Source organism: Leishmania panamensis, assembly GCF_000755165.1.
Source record: "Leishmania panamensis strain MHOM/PA/94/PSC-1 chromosome 34 sequence".
NCBI classification, from domain to species: domain Eukaryota; phylum Euglenozoa; class Kinetoplastea; order Trypanosomatida; family Trypanosomatidae; genus Leishmania; species Leishmania panamensis.
Window position 1 is genome coordinate 1,864,998 of NC_025881.1, and position 16,051 is coordinate 1,881,048.

A 16,051-nucleotide genomic window follows, 5' to 3' on the forward strand; every position below is an offset into this window, starting at 1 on the left:
CAAAACATCATTCAATCATTTTTTCTTAGGCGCGTGTTGCTTTGCTTTATTTCTTCGTTGTACTCTCTTCGCGTGCTCTTCCTTAGTTCTGGGGCTTAAACACACGTCTCTCTCTCTTTTCTGGGTTCACCTTCTGTCTTGTTGTGCCTTGTTCGCTTGCGTGTTTTGCCGTTTCTTTGGGTTTCTTCCTCGCACTCTTTTCACACGCTGCATGCCTTTGTGTTCGCAGGTTTGCCTGTTGTCCGTCGCGTATGTGCCCATATTACGTGCTTTTTTCATCTCTTATTTCCCTTCTACCCTCAACCTCTCCTCCTCTCCGTATGATTGCCTCTGTATTGTTTTCCCTTCCGTATGCTTTTCGACTCGTTCGCTTCCGCTTCTCTCCCTTCCACTGCACTCTCAATCGTTGTTCTTCTTTGGGATGCTTTTAAGCGTCTCCTAACACACTCTGCAAAGGGAAAGAGGGAGGGCGGGCGTCGAGGAAGGCCTAATCTGCACCGCAGGCCTTCCCACTTTTTTTTAGCCGTTTTCCACTCCGTTCTTATAGTCACGGATGACAGAAATCGAAGACTCAGCAGCCTACTGAGCTGTTCTAGCAAGCGAGAAAGACAAACAACAACACTACCACGAAATGATAATGGCAGGACAGTCAACTCGCAGCACTGATGATGGACAGCCGTTATCAGCTCTGCTTGTGTTGTCGTTTGCTTTTTTTGTGTGTGTGTGCGTGCCTTACTCGGAGTGCTACACACGTAAATAGCGTTGCTCAGTTTAGTTTATGCCGCGGTCACTACAGGAGACGAAAAGGATCGAGGCAACTTCTTCTTTCTCCCTCTTTTCGGAACACCTTCTCGTTGTCATCGCCACTTTCGCTCGCATCACCGTGAAACCTTTTCACTGACCTTTCCTCCGCTCGTTCAGCAATGTGGACTGTGCCTACGAGTGAGAATGATCGGAGAATAGCGTGTCGAGGTGTACGCACATGTCCTTGGGTGCATTCTTGTTGAGGACATTTTTTCGGAGCTTTCGCGCAAGAACAGTCAATGCAAACGCGACAGCGAGAGAGGACTGTGCCTTCTCAGAGACTGCAGTGCCTAAGGTACTTTGGCTGGACATCTGGGCCTCCGAGATAATAGAAGTTTGCAGCGTTCGAAGTGATACGAGTGTCTCTTTTACTCTTCTCGTTGTTGACCATCTCTTCTTCTTCTTTTTTTTTTCTTCCCTCGAGCGCCTAGAAGTCGCACTCACAGAGGTGTAGCTACACAGCCCAAACTTGGACGAGTGGGTGCCGCGGGGCGCGAGTGCATTACGTCCTTTGTCTTAACCTATCCTTTACTCGTGGTTTGACAGAGACCTACTGATGCCAATGGATGACTCCGGGCGTCTTGTTCCCTTCTTTTCTTTCCATCCTGAGCCCTTTCCTTCAGCTGACGCACCTAAACATGCCGAGCCGAGGGAGGAATCTCTGACACGTTCAGGATCCGCCTCTCATCCTCTTGACCTTTTCTCCGATCTTCCCTTCTTTCACTTGATCTGTGCCCTACACCTCCTCGACAAACCGGTACTTTCAGCTGACAAGGCTCTCCTGTTCAGCCTGAAGGTTGTTCTGTTTTGTTTTCTCCCTCCTTTTTATGTTCTCACGAATGATCTCTCCCCTGTGTTCTTCAACTTTGCCTTCTACTGCTTTGTTTCGCTTTATGTCTAGCATGTAGTCATTATTGTACATTCGGTCTCTCACGGCGTTATGTGGATCGTCTCTTACCACCTGTGTGGCGCTAGGGTGTATCAGCTGCTGTAACGTTGGTTTTACAAAGGTGCAGCAGGGGAGAGGCAGAAGCAGGGGGATGTATACAGCTTCATTCTTTTACACAGGCTTGGGTCGGTAGGCTCGCCACCAAGCACCACAGCATGCACTCCCCACACATAACACCGCATCTTCGTATGTTCACATCCATTACCCATAGTGGACACATCGATTTCTATCTTCAACGTATGTAACTGTTTGTGTACGCCTGTGTTTGCCTTCTCTCGTGCACGCTCACCATGCAACCGTGATTGTGTGTATGGTTGTGCCTGTGTGTATGTGCTTCTTGAGGGTATGGGGTGAGATTTTCCTTTTTGAGCGCTTCTTCACTGCTTTTCACCCTGTTTGTTGTTCTCTTCTTCCTTCTCAGAATGAGTGCTTCTACTCACCGCTCCCTGTGCTCCGCGTTTTCTGTGCTTATTATTATTATTTCTCTTTTCCCTCCCTCGACGACGTACTGCTCTTCCCACATAACCTCTCTTTTTTTTTTTCAGTGGGTGTATCGCGGGAGTCTGTTGGGAGACATTACTGGGTCGTCTCTCTCGCTGCTCACTCTACCGTATTAACTGCACCGGCGCTGGTCTTGTCGCCACTTGCGGTCCGGTAAACTGTGAACCCCACCTCTTTCTTCTTTCTTCCTCTTTCTCCACCTGAGGTATGCGCCTTGGTGGGTACATATACCGAACAATTGATGGTTTGTGTGCCTTTCCCGCTCTTAAAAAGGAGCGCAACGGAAAGGCCTCGTCCGTCTGAGTTGTTTGTACTGCCTTTGCCGTTGCTTCGCGTCGCTTGCTCTCCCTCTCTGTTTTAGGTGTCTCTGCGCGCGCGCCAGTGTGTATGTGTGTGAGGGGGGAGGGGGCGGGTGTATTTGTCTGTATGTGGATCTCTTTTAACGAGCGTAGGAGTCGAGAAATCAAACGATGTAGGGTAGCCAGGAGGTGGTGGAACGGCTTTTTGCTATTCGGAGCTACTCGCACACAGTGTCGAGCTGACGAGGGCATCTCTGCGATTGGGTCGTTCGATGGCTGCCCCTCAGGCTTCCTCAAGTTCTCCTTTTGCTCCTCTTTCCCTCTCTCTCGCTGGGATAGGTGTGATTACGGATAGCCCCGTGTGCTCCTTGTGCTTCGGTCTGCTGTCCTCGTCTTTACGACCTCCTCTCTCCCCCTCTTCATGTTCGCAGCACTGCCCCCTAGCGTGTAGGCCAGCGCACATTGGAAAGGCTTACGCTTGCGGCCTTGAAGAAGTTAGTCCTGAAGACTTGTCAGGAATTTTCTTTTGGTTTTGCATCCGTGCACTCTTACCCATTCACCTCGCCACACCCCAGCTTCTGCGCTCTCCACTCCCGTGATCCAAGCTGGACAGGCTCCATTTCAATGGCCCCTCGGACGGAAGGCAGGCTGCTGCACGGGTTAGATGAACTACACGGCCGTACGTGAAGCGCCACCTTGACGGGGGAGGCATCTGGAAGAGCAGAAAGCAAAGGCCTTCGAGTCCTCCATGCAGGCACACGAGGGACTCACCAGGAGCGCATCAGGGCGTTCCCGCACGGTGGCACTCCCTCCCTCCGGGCTCCGCACTCGTCAGTCGCCACGCGGCGCAGGCGAGGGCGTTCGATGATGCATGCAGTCCAACGTGTTACGATAAGCACCGATCCACCCCAGCGCTACAGCGAGGAACACTGTGGTCCACAGGATCCCTCATTGGCAGCCCTGGCTGGGGTGACGCTCACGTCTGGCTCAAAGTGCGAGGCCGACGACATGAAGAAACGCGTGTGCCGGTCGACGCACAGCTGGCGCCTGGGGACCTTGGGCAACACAAGCGGAGCGCTACAACTTCTTCAAGGCCGTCGTCCTGCCAGAGGAGCGCCTGCTTCCCGTCCCGCATGTCATCCCCAGTCTGAGCTGCGCACACGCGCCTCGTGGTGGAGGCGAGTCAGCGGAGACGGCGGCATCTCTCCCCTTTTTTTTCGCTCTTACAGAATTACGATGTGACGCGGGGGGCCGGGCGCCCGTGTGAGGCCCACGCGGCACGCAAACGGATGTGGCAAGACCTCACGAAGGCGGAAGCCGAGTTTGCTGCATTGACGCGCCCTCTCCAAATCTTCTCTGAGAACGATGCCCGCTATCCACCGGCGCGCGCTGGAACGTGGCCGTGGGCCAGGGTGTGGCCTGAACCACCGTGGGCATCATCACCCCATCCCCTGTGGCGGTTATGGCCATGACTGGCAAGACTTTGGTCGCAGCAGAAGAGGGTCCGGAGGACGATCTCGTGGCGGCGGTGCGTCGCATCGCTGGTCGGATCTGCGAGGCCAACTCTCCCACGCCCCCGGAGCGCGTCATGAGCACGCATGGAGGACGAGTCGTCGTTGGGTTTGGCTGCCGAGCCAAGCATACTTTAAAGAGCGGAGTGCATATGGAGCGAAAGGGGAGGATTGGTGCGCGGCCCTCTCCAGCGTCTTGCAAAGCTGACCGTGGTGCTGCGCAATCCAGGGCTCTCCATCCGGTCTTTGCGTCGATCCTGCCCCTTACGCTCCTGCGTGCTGCACACCACCACCACTCCTTCCTCAACCCCGCGTGGGCGTTTTCGCTAGCGCAGGCGTGCAGAGGCAAACCTCGCTCCGTCCACGGTGGACTTGGATGGGATGGCCCTCTGCTGTGCCTTGACGCCACGGCACGTCTCGAGCTGCCCATGTTGGATGCGCAGCTCGTGCGCCGTATGTGGGCTGGTATGGCGTACAATCGCACCTCTTCCTACCGATGACGGAGGCAACGACGCGATTTGCTTCACAGCCACGTCTCTCGGTGGATGAGGTGCATACGCTCATCACTGTACGTGCTGGGGGCATCGAGGCGGCAGCCCTACGTCTCACCTTCCCACAGCTGAACGCATGGCTCTGCGTACCAGCAGACGTGGGTAAACGAGTCGGGTTACGCGAGACGTGCTCGCACGAGGGCAGCACAGTGAGGCAATACTTTGACCCGCCCAGGGTTGCTGCGTCAGCCCATCCAGAGAAGGCGCTGCCACTGTGCTGAGGGGCTGTGCTGGCGACAGCCCACTTCCCCTCCTTTGCTGAATGTGCAAACACACAGCTGAATGGGGTTTGTTGCGTTGGGCGGGGTCTGTCGGTGAGCAAGCTGGGCGAGTACACAGACACGGTTGGCTCTACGAGCGGAGCATGGAGGTTGTCTTCTTCTGGATAGCCGATCCACTGAATCCCGCCAGCACGCTGTCGCGTAGCCCTGAGGAGTACGGCCTCGTACCGGGGTCGCCTCTCGTCCGCTCGTATGTGAAGGATGTGGCGCGCTGTTACCTCCGAGCGGTAACTTTTCCCCACTGTGCGAGGGCCGGAGAGAAGTAACCGAACGACTGTCGGCGGTGTGAAGTCAGTTAGAGGATGACTGCTGGGTGGTCATTGCCTAGCCACAGGAAGACCTCTGGCAAAATGCGGCTGCAGCCTCAGGGGGGTGCGTCAGAAATTCCCGGGTGAGAACCACCACCACCGTCCTGCTTGTTCCCGTGCAGCGAGAACAAGTGAACCCCGCGCGTATTCTCGGCGTGCTGAGCCGTACGTGCGGACAACTCTTTTCCTTGATGCCTCTCTTGTGTTGATGGTTCGATAAGCGACGATCGATAGTCTGCGCTCGAGACATCAGGCCAGCATATTACCTAACAGCTCTCCTACAGTGTTTTTCCTTGTGCCGACCAAGCCACAGAGCTCAGACAGCTTGCATCACCGCGCTTCGTGGACGAAGTGAGACAGCAAAGGGGTTTATGTGCTTGCTCTTCGTAGCTTTTGCATCTTCAGCCGTGAATGTGCTCATGCTGTGTGGGTGCGAGTGTGCATTGCGTAGTCAACCGAGTGGACATGGTGACAATAGCAGCGCTCGGCCTCTCTTTTTCTCTCATTTCTTCCTCGTCGACTTTGCTCCTCTCCTTTCTCTTCTCGTGTGTTCTCCGCTATCTTCTCTGTGCCCCTTCTTCGCCCATGTCCTCTATTTCAGTTGTCCTTTAATTCCCTTTTCTTTTCTGTGTGTTTTTTTTTAAAGTAATCCCCTCACCTGCGTATTTTGCTTCCCGCCCCCCCCCCCTCCCCCACACACACGCACACGCACACGTTATACGCACAAGGGCACAGCCAGACAGAGGTGGCGAGCGAGAAAGAGAAATAGGCAGGGGTGAGGAGAATACGTAGCGTTTTTTGTGTACGAAATGATCGTTTCTGAACACCACCACCGCTCTCCTCGCTCCTTTGCCCCCGCTTCGGTGTTCCTCAACTGACCCCTTCCCCTCCCTTCCCCCTGCACGGTGCCGGGAACAGAAGTCCAGCACGTCAAAGTACACACGAAAAACGAAAGAAAAATAAAAGCAACGATGAGAGAAGAAAGCCAAAGAGAAAAGAGCGAGCGATAACACATGTGCCACGCGTCCATCACGCCTTTCTTCCTTCGCTCAGGGGATATTCCCGTACTTGTAGTTTGTTGTCTTGCTTCATTGTTTTTTTTTTTCGCTCGTCTCGCTTCGTATTCCTTGGCAACTCTCACCATAGCCACGAATCGATCTTCGCTATTCACCTTCCGTTTCCTTCCACCTAATGTTCATACTCTTGTTTACTATGTGTCGAGACAGAGACAACTTGAAAAGGGGCTAAGGGTGAGTTCTTGGCATGTGAATGAATCGTGTCTTTTCCCATTAGCAGTGCGTGTCTGCGTCTGCGTAGCCCGCTCTGCAGAGAGGGAGAAGGGGAGGGGGCGGGGCGACTAGTTCATGTTAGAGCATGTGCACATTGGACTCGTCTTTCTCCTTGGAATGTTCTTCGTGTATTCCCCTTTCGTCTGTACTCTCCGCACCTCCTCGGCCACGGCTGCTACACTCCCCCCCTTATCCCAACTTCGACTGGACAAGCGCAAAAGGAAAAAAAGAAACTCCAAAAGATGATGAGAACGAAGAAGATCACGACGCACTGTGCGCAATAGATGTGCGTGATTAGTCGTTGACAGCGAGTTTAGCAGACTGCCGTGGTGCATGCAACGTTGGTGCCAATCGTGGACCTTTTCACGCGCGTAGACAAGATCATCAGGGTAAGTGCATCCTTAGGCGCCTGGCACCTTCGTCATCGCTGTCGCTATGCTTCAGACGGTCGTGTGTGTTGGGCATCTCCTTGTTCTACGTTTGGTTAGGCCACGTTTTCCTTTCTTTCTGTATTTCTCCTTATCAATTCTTCCTCAGCGTAAACGCCTCTCCAACTTGTCATGCTTCTCTGGGGAGTCAATTCATTGTAGTCTTCCCCGCATTTACGTGAGCGCTTTCATTGTGCTCGTGTGTCGGAATCTGCGGGTAAGTCCCTGTGCTACCGATGCTCCACCGTGTACTCATCAGAGCTCTGCCTTCGCTGTTTTGGGCCTTCTCAGGTGTTTATCATCTCTCCACATGGAAAAGGGGCCAAACTTATCATCTCGTAATTACTAGCGCCGGAAGGCCTAACCTCTGCTCTTCTCTTCAGTTGTCCTTCTCTCCCTCACTTTCTTCCTCCTTTTGGTTGCAGCCTACAACGAACAACAACAAAAGTGGCCGCCACACACGTTTCTCAGCACACGCGCACCCAGGTACACGGAAAGGTCTCTCTCTCTTAGTGGTACGTAAGGGGCTAACGTCTGGCAACCCTCGTGATGGGGGCCTGTTTACAGAGCTCCACGTCACGCCTATTTCCCGTACGATTGTATCCATCCGTGACCGTTGTGATGAAACAGTGGGGGTTGGTATACTTATCGCTTCTTGTTCATTGTTATTCTTGTTTGCCCTTTTCCTTTTCATTGCCTCAACTTGCTCTTCTCACGCTCTCCTTAAGCATCCCTTTCGATGTCCGCCACACTCGCCGTCAAACATGTGCGCTCGTCATACAAAACTGTGCGCCTCAACGGCGTTGTTTGCTCCCATTTCTCTTATTCTCTCTGCTCGCGCTCTCTCTCTCTTTTGTATCCTGTGATGGTGGCGTGGGGTAGACCACGAGCGTTACCGAACGGAAAAAAAAGCTGAGCTGCTGTGAACGACACAGTGACGCCCATGCTTCCTCTGCCGCTCCATCGGGGCGTGGAAGGGGGGGGGAGGCAGCGGCGGTCTGTTCCTTCCCCCTCTTCCCCTGTGGTCTCGCTGAGGCGTAAGGGTCATGCGAAATATGCAATGGAGGCGGTGACCCGAGACTCGATCCGCAACTTGAATAAATCTACTTGTACCATCCCTTATCTCTTCTGTGGTGGTGGTGGTGCCATGTGCCTGGTGTGCGTGCTCACCCTCTCCTCCGCGCCTCTTCCTCTCTCCCTTATATGTGGGACTTGCCACTACGCAACAGAGCTAAACACGCTGGAAAAAAAACGAATCGCGTCACGTGTGGATGAGTTGCCATGCGGACGACTGTGCGGCAATGCAACGTCTTTGACCCGGCGTTCATGCGCAAGGTGAAGCGCACCCTCAACGCCTACAAATCATCCATGGAAACATCGACAAAGAAGTGTATGTCGCGTGAGGCGTTTGTGGATATTGACGAAAAGGGCGCCGCGTGGTACCTGGGCCACATGCAGTCGGCCGTGACCATGCTCGCCGACAAGGTGAAGGACGCGGACTTCATTCTCGAGATACGCGACGCACGGTTGCCCTTCACGACGGAGAACCCTAATATTCGTAAGCTCACCGCCAGGAAGCCGCGTCTCATCATCTTCAACAAGGCGGAGCTGTCAAACGAGGACAGCAATCGTGCGATTCAGGAGTACTACGAACGGAATGGCGCCTTTGCGCTCTTCACCAGTGCGCAGCGGTGCTGGAAGGACGTCATGGAGGCTGTGCAGCGCTTCACCACACACATACTACCACCACTGCCGTATAAGACAGTCGCCCACGTTGGGCTCGTCGTGGGAATGCCGAACGTGGGCAAATCCACATTGATCAACTCCCTTCGACTCGCTCATGAGTATCAGTTTCACCGTGAGGACTTCCGCCGCTCCCGATCACCTGAGACGGTGTCCATCAAACCAGGCACCACGCGTGGCATGAAGTTAGTCCCTCTATCTAAGGATCCGCCTGTGGTTCTTTACGATACGCCGGGCCTCACACTGCCCGGGTGCTTCACGAAGGAGTCAGGGTTGAAATTGGCGGCGTGCAGCATCATCCCCACCAACGACGTGTCCCTTCCACAGGGAATGGTGGCGCGGTACATCTACGACATACTCGTCGCGTCCGGCTCATCTGAGCACATGGCCGAGTGCCTGCACCTTCCCCGTGTGCCAATTACCTTCGACGACTGCATTGCAATGATCTGCGAACGCAGCGGCACAAGTGGGCAGACCGAAATGGGCAACCTCGATCCCGTTCGCGCGCACCGTTTCTTTGTCCACGACTTCACCATGGGCAACCTGGGAAAGATCACTCTCGACGTGCTCCCCCGGCGTGTGCTGCGCAGTGCTCAGTCATCGCTACCGCTGCTGGCAAGCGGAGGCAGCACCGCAACATCCGACGGCGGACCAGCAGCGGGGAGCGATGATGATGGATATGTCTGGACGCACCACGTAGAGTCGAGCGACGTGGTGGAACGTTATCCAGACCACATGCACGATGTTTTGCAGTCTCTGAAGGGCCCACTTCATTACGATGGGATGCCAGGCCGACATGGAGCGTCATCTGTGAGGAGTGTAGCAAGCCCGCCTGACTGCATCATCATCAGCCGTAAAAAAGGGCCTATCAGCCGGGCCACGGCGTTCGATGAGCAGCTGAAGCGCCACACGCGATTGGCGCCAGGACGGTGAAGAACCTAATGTTTGACAACCAATATGCATTCCTCACTGCTTGCGCCTGCGCATGCGTATGCCCCTACCGATGCTTTCTGATAGTATCCCACTGCTGTCGCGCTGTATGTGCGAGCCTTTCCTCCTTTTCTGTGCGTAATACAGCCACCTGGTGAAGCCAACCCAACGAGAGAACACTGCAGCAGCGGAAGCTATCGCTACGGTGTTTGCGCATCATGTCATTCCATGCATTTGTTATTATCCGGGGAGGCGATCGGAGCCCAGATTCCCCCACACCCACCCCTCCACCCTTCCCCAACACAACTGCACTGGAGAACATTCAGATGAACCATCAAAGACGCGTGAGCCGTCTGTCGTGTGTGGTGGACTGTTCGGACGCAGAAAGTGACGGCAACATAAGCAGGTGAAGGGATGCACCTTATTCTCGCGACTCTCGCATAAGCGCCAACGTGTCACCCTTTTCGCATCTCCACGGGGGAGCCACTCTGCATGTAAGCTCGTCGCGGGCTCTCGTGCGTCCACACGCGTACAGGGCACCTTCACCGACGCCCCTCCGCCAGTGTTACTCCCGCTGTTCATACCTCACCAGTCTTCGCTCGTTTTGCTCTTCTCCGCTTTTGTACAGAACCGTAAAAGCCCGCGGTGCGCGTGCACGAGGGGGGGCCACCTGGACTTGGCTGCTGCTGCTGCGCCTGGCTTCTTGCTTCAGCGCCGTCGTTACAATAAATGGAGAACACATCTGCCGCCACCTCCGATGGGCTGCGCCGCACCCAGCAGTACCTTGCAGAAGTGATCGACGAGTGCGTCTTTGTTGAGCGACAACGCGAATTGACAGAGCGTCGACTCTCCTCTCAGCTAGAGTCGCAAAGAACCTTGATTGAGGATCTTTTTTCGGTCCTTCGCGATGTATGCCGATACATGTCCACCATGGAGGACGCCATCTTACCGACGCTCCTGAGCACTATACCGGCTACACGATCTGAGCACCGTCAACTTGTTCAGTTGCGCAGCGCGATTCGTGACACACTCATGCGTTTTCGGCAAGATAATGGCGCCCACCGAGAAGATGACATGCTTCTCCCCACCATCCAACATATATCCAGCGGTTCGAGGGAAGGGAATGTCCCCATTGTATCTCTTGACAGGGCAGCCAAGGCTGGAGCAGAGGTGATGCAGCGACTCTTCGAGGGCGAGGCTCGCTTCGTGGATGCTTTGACCAGGGCTACAGCCAGGGTTGAGGCGACGCATGCCGCTACCGCGACAGAAAACAGTGAGTTAACGGCGCTGCGTGCACGCATGGACGAGCTTTCCTGCCTAGTCCGCAGCAGCAATACTGGGTTGTTGAAGACTGCACCTGGACCCTCTGCGCCACTAGGGCTGATGACTGCGGCGGCGGCGGCGCAAGAGGACACGTCGCCAGCCGCTACACGGTTCGCCGAAGCGCGTGTTATAGCGTACGAAAAAACAGTGCAAGCACTGAACAACGAGCTCGCTCTGCTGCACGAAAACTACGCAGCGCTTTCGCGCGCCAGGGCCTGTGATATAGAAACGTTGAAGCGGCACATGACCGATGCCCAACGCAAGCACGAGGACCAGATTACTGAGTGTGACGCGGTGCTAAACCGGATATCTCTGGAACTTGAGCAGCTGATCCAGGAAAACGCGCAGCTGAGGTGCAAACTCCAGACGATAGCGCAGCCTGAGTGACGGCGGCAGCGTACCTGTCGCTTGTGTGAGTGGTAACTGTGTTTCACCTGCATCTGCTTTGCTGAAATACCACGTGAGGCGTACGCGTGCGCGTTTGAGCGTCTCCTATCACTGCGAAAGCGGCAAAGCTGCAATGCCCTCAACAACGCAGGTTTCGAGAAGAATGCCAGAGTTAGCTTCGTTATTAGGTGCACCCCCGCTCGACATGGGCAACCAATCTGTATTCTGGTGTGCTCACGAGCTCTACTCATCACTCGGAGCGCCAGTTTGTGCACTTGTGCGTGTGTATGGACACTTACGCATATCTCTTGCCAAAAAACTCTGTTGGATGCTTTTGAATTACTCCGCGCAGTGCTGCCCTTCACTTACTTGTCTCGTCACTTTCCCTCTTCTTCCGTCGACTCGTATCCCGTTCTTCGATGAGCTTCGTTTGGGATCTTCGCGCTTTTCCCCCTCCCTTTGGTTTCGCCTCATTCGCATACTCGCGTTCGACTGCAACTGTGTGTCGGTGACTGTGGGTGTGTGGGCCACGGACGGTAACCGACGATGCTGTCTACTTAAGTCAGGACCTATTTGTTTGTGTTTGCCTTGGAGGTCATTCTTCACCATGGTGATGACCTCTCAAGAGCAGCCGCGATGGACGCGGCTACCGATTCGGACGCGTCCGCACCGGAATCCGCTTGCCGAGAATGACGACGAGCACCCGGAGTGCCCGGCACAGTTCGCGGAGCGTTTCGCGGAGTTCTATCCGGGTGTGGACAATCCGGTGGTTGAGTTCGTCGACGTCGGATGCGCATTCGGGGGCATGCTCTTCTCCCTTGCGGCGGTATTCCCCACAACGTGCATGTTGGGTCTTGAGATTCGCTCGAAGGTTGTCAGCTTTGCACAGGAGAAGACGCTGGCGCTTCGCCAGGAGAACGCAGCATCCTCGACGCTGCACTATCGAAATATCTGGTTTGAGCAGATGAATGTCATGAAATTTGGGTCCAACTGCTTTAAGAAGGGTCAGCTGTCTCGCCTCTTCTTCTGCTACCCGGACCCACACTGGAAGCGAAAGAACATCCGCCGCCGCGTCATTTCGCCGGGATTAGTACAGGAGTACGCGTACTGGCTGCGCCATGGTGGTCTGCTGTACACTGTCTCGGATGTGGCTGAGCTGGAGGAGTGGATGAAACAGTGCCTGGACGATTCGCCACTGTTTCGCCGTTTGACGGAAGCCGAGCTAAGCACCTCTGCTCATCAGCAAGTCCTCGAAATTGTGACGGGTACCAGCGAGGATGCACAGCGCACGGCGCGTAAAGGACTACAGAAGTACTTCGCTGTGCACATGCGCATATGAGCCGCCATCGTTTTTTTTTTTTATGAGGGGGGGGGCGGCTGCGTCTGTGCAAAGATGTGCGGCATGTGAGGAGAGCTCCTGTGTTTTCCGTCAAGTAACACGATAGTCAAAGCTTCCATCGACACGCGTGGCTGCCCTTCCGCGCGGCTGCATAGGTGGTGCACGCCCCTCTCTGCGTAGCTGTACGCAGGCAGGAAGCCGCACGTGGGCTCCGGCAGGGCGTTGCCTCTACAAAGCATCGCATCCTTGGTGAAATGGGTTAGCACTCACAAAGCGTGCAAAAGACTGGAGAGTGATGCCCGAACCAGCCCTAACCCTTCCTTATCGCCTCGTCTTTGCGTGCCTTTTGGTGTCGATTAGGTACCGTGTTTGAGGAACCGCTGCTCCACCCAACCACACAGGTGGTGTTGTGCCCTTTTCTCACTCATACCCCTCCCCTCTCTTCGTTCGGTTCCTCTTTCTGCCCTCCATTTTGTCCTTGTTGCTTCATTGTGATGTTTTCATCATTATCTCACTGCTGACAGTGATGCAGAGACACCCCTCACACACTCGGAGTGCGCTGCTTGGAATCCGCAGACACGCTGCGTGGCCCTCACTCCGACACCCATAGTGAAACCACCAGCGTCTGCCAGCACACAACCCATTGAGGTGAGCCTTTCACTCCTCATCTCGTCAATCATCGCCCTGCTCCTTCGTCTGCGCAGACCTTCTCCGCCACACATACACACCCACACAGGCCTTCGCACCTACCTTGCCAGTAGCCGCTTGCAGGCACTCCATACAGAAGCAATCTGCACTGCGCCTACGCTTCCATCTCCGCGCACAGCTCTTCTGTCAGCTGAAAAACTTCTACTCTGTGTCTGGTTTCGCAAAGCAGCTTGTGAGGCCACAGGTCTGTTTCGAGATCGCGCGTGGTTTGCGGATTTTCTCCCTTCTCTCCTTTTCCGCTTTCTCTCCTATAGAATTATAGCACACACGGCGCGCCAGTGTGTATGTGTGTGAGGGGGGAGGGGGCGGGTGTATTTGTCTGTATGTGGATCTCTTTTAACGAGCGTAGGAGTCGAGAAATCAAACGATGTAGGGTAGCCAGGAGGTGGTGGAACGGCTTTTTGCTATTCGGAGCTACTCGCACACAGTGTCGAGCTGACGAGGGCATCTCTGCGATTGGGTCGTTCGATGGCTGCCCCTCAGGCTTCCTCAAGTTCTCCTTTTGCTCCTCTTTCCCTCTCTCTCGCTGGGATAGGTGTGATTACGGATAGCCCCGTGTGCTCCTTGTGCTTCGGTCTGCTGTCCTCGTCTTTACGACCTCCTCTCTCCCCCTCTTCATGTTCGCAGCACTGCCCCCTAGCGTGTAGGCCAGCGCACATTGGAAAGGCTTACGCTTGCGGCCTTGAAGAAGTTAGTCCTGAAGACTTGTGGGTAGTTTTTTCCGTTTACCCACCCGACCCCTTGTTGTATCCCGCGTGTTGCAGTAATGGTTATGCGCTAAACTAGTGCTTTCGCCCTACCATCTTACCTCTCGATTGGTTGAAGTCGTTTGTCGGCATTACATCACACGACGGATTTTGTTTGTTTCTTTTTTTTTTGGCTGTGTTTAGGAGTTTATCGCGCTGCCTCTCTGAGGTGAGGTCGACTGTCATGTGTGAGTCCGGTGTTTGCTTCTTCATTGTGCTCCGCTTAAGGATTCAGTGGTCACTAAGCTGCCCACGAGTTTGTGGCTCCTTTTACATAAGCCCTTGTGGATCGGAATGTCGTCTTGAACTCAGTTGCCACCCCACTTTACGGTTGAGTGTATGTGCCCATGAGTAAGAGCCCGACCCAGCTCAGGGTTTTACAAGGCTGTCATCTCTTCTACGACATCACGCAAAGTTGAGAGCATTACAGGAATTCTTCGTTTTATTATTTCATTAAAGGATTTTTCCGCGTCGTGTGCAATGGCATGCGCCTCGGACTTAGCCAAGGCGTGTGTGTGTGTGTGTGTGTGTGGGGGGGTATTTTCTCTTTCCTATTGTGTGCCAATGAGTTGGGTCGCCCCCACTGACTACTTTCATGACTGTGCTTAGCAGCTGAAAATCTTGTCACAAAGCGCGGCGGTGGCCGCAGGGAGAAGCGAAGAGGCATGCGCGGGCACCGCCGAATAAAGGGCCGGGCGTGAACCATCCTCCTGCTCGCCCCGTTCGACGGGGCAAGCGGAGACCGCGTATATTCGCTGCTTGCCGAGTCGTCGGGGTGGACAACTCGTTCCTTGACCCTTCTCTTGGGTTGGAGACTCGATAAGCGAAGAGCGATGGCCAACACTCGCGTCGTCAGGCCAGCACATTACCTAACAGCTCTCCTCTATTTACTTGGATGCCTCATTTATAGGTACAATACATCTGTAAGTGCTGATGCTGACGTTGTTGGCCACCGCTCTGACCTGTGGTGTAATGGCCGTAATCCGTGTACCGTCGGCGGCAGTACTGCCTGTGAATTTGTTTGCCTCGTCAAAAGGGGGCAACCGACCGTGTATCGAATGTCTTTACATGTCGGCGTACGAGGCACCACATCCTCAAGTGGTTCGCTCAATTTTCTTCATTTTTTTTTCTGGTTCCTCTAGACGTGCAGTGGCCAGCAGAAGATGAACGGTTATCTTTTGTTCACGGACTGCCGCCTGCTGCGAGTAGTGTGAATGGCATCGCTCTCACGCCACTGTTCCGTCGTACGCCTTCTTCCTTGGCTTTGTTGCTCGTTTCCTGATTGCCTCACCCCTGCTGTGAAGTAAAATAAATGCTCAGCTTCACGTATGAAAATCTGCGCGGGGACCCTTTTCCACGCTGTCGAAAAGTCTATACGGTTACCAGCAGCAATACTGAATGTGCCCATACTGTGTGTGTGTGTGTGTGAGGGGGGGGGTGCTGCAAGGCGTTGCACATGTCTTTCTACGGCATCCACGCAATAGCAACACAACGTAGAGCGCGGCCGCTCGACAGCTCTTCACCTCATCTCCGACTCTCTTCCTTCTCACCATCGTATGCTGCAGGCTTGTGTGTTACTCTGCTCCTCGTCACGCTCACCTTCCTCTCTGCTCTCAACCTCTATCACATTCATCCGCCGCTCTCGTAGTCACTCTTGCTGTATATGCTGGGGAGGGGAACACAAGTTTCTGCTATTTCTACTTATCCGCTCTGCCAAGCGTCGTGGATGCCGCTATCCTTCGACTCAAGCGCAACCATTTTTGCTGTTGCGCTCGTTGTTACTCACATTTTAATTGTTGGCGGCCTCTTTCTCCATTTGTGGACGCGTGGGCCAGAGAGGCGAGAACGTGTCGTATTGCCTGAAAAGGAGCGCGTCGCCATCCCCCAACAAATGTCCACCATTCGCTGAGAGTTGAGAAGCCGCTGGCGCTGGCGTCCATTACGTTTTTTTTTT

General features: G+C 54.4%; 3 protein-coding genes across 3 annotated transcripts; all 3 read left to right on the forward strand.

The window, feature by feature from the left end:
• Window positions 1–8,202: 8,202 nt before the first annotated feature.
• Window positions 8,203–9,597, forward strand: LPMP_345050 (GTP-binding protein, putative; the record flags this gene model as incomplete). The annotated part of the gene is made up of 1 exon (XM_010704622.1): window positions 8,203–9,597. The coding sequence occupies one exon, from the start codon at window positions 8,203–8,205 to the stop codon at window positions 9,595–9,597; it is 1,395 nt and encodes a 464-aa protein (XP_010702924.1).
• A 726-nt stretch (window positions 9,598–10,323) lies between these two features.
• On the forward strand, window positions 10,324–11,304 carry LPMP_345060 (hypothetical protein; the record flags this gene model as incomplete). Its single annotated transcript, XM_010704623.1, has 1 exon — window positions 10,324–11,304. The coding sequence occupies one exon, from the start codon at window positions 10,324–10,326 to the stop codon at window positions 11,302–11,304; it is 981 nt and encodes a 326-aa protein (XP_010702925.1).
• Window positions 11,305–11,911: 607 nt separating this feature from the next.
• Window positions 11,912–12,643, forward strand: LPMP_345070 (tRNA methyltransferase, putative; the record flags this gene model as incomplete). Its single annotated transcript, XM_010704624.1, has 1 exon — window positions 11,912–12,643. The coding sequence occupies one exon, from the start codon at window positions 11,912–11,914 to the stop codon at window positions 12,641–12,643; it is 732 nt and encodes a 243-aa protein (XP_010702926.1).
• Window positions 12,644–16,051: the final 3,408 nt, after the last annotated feature.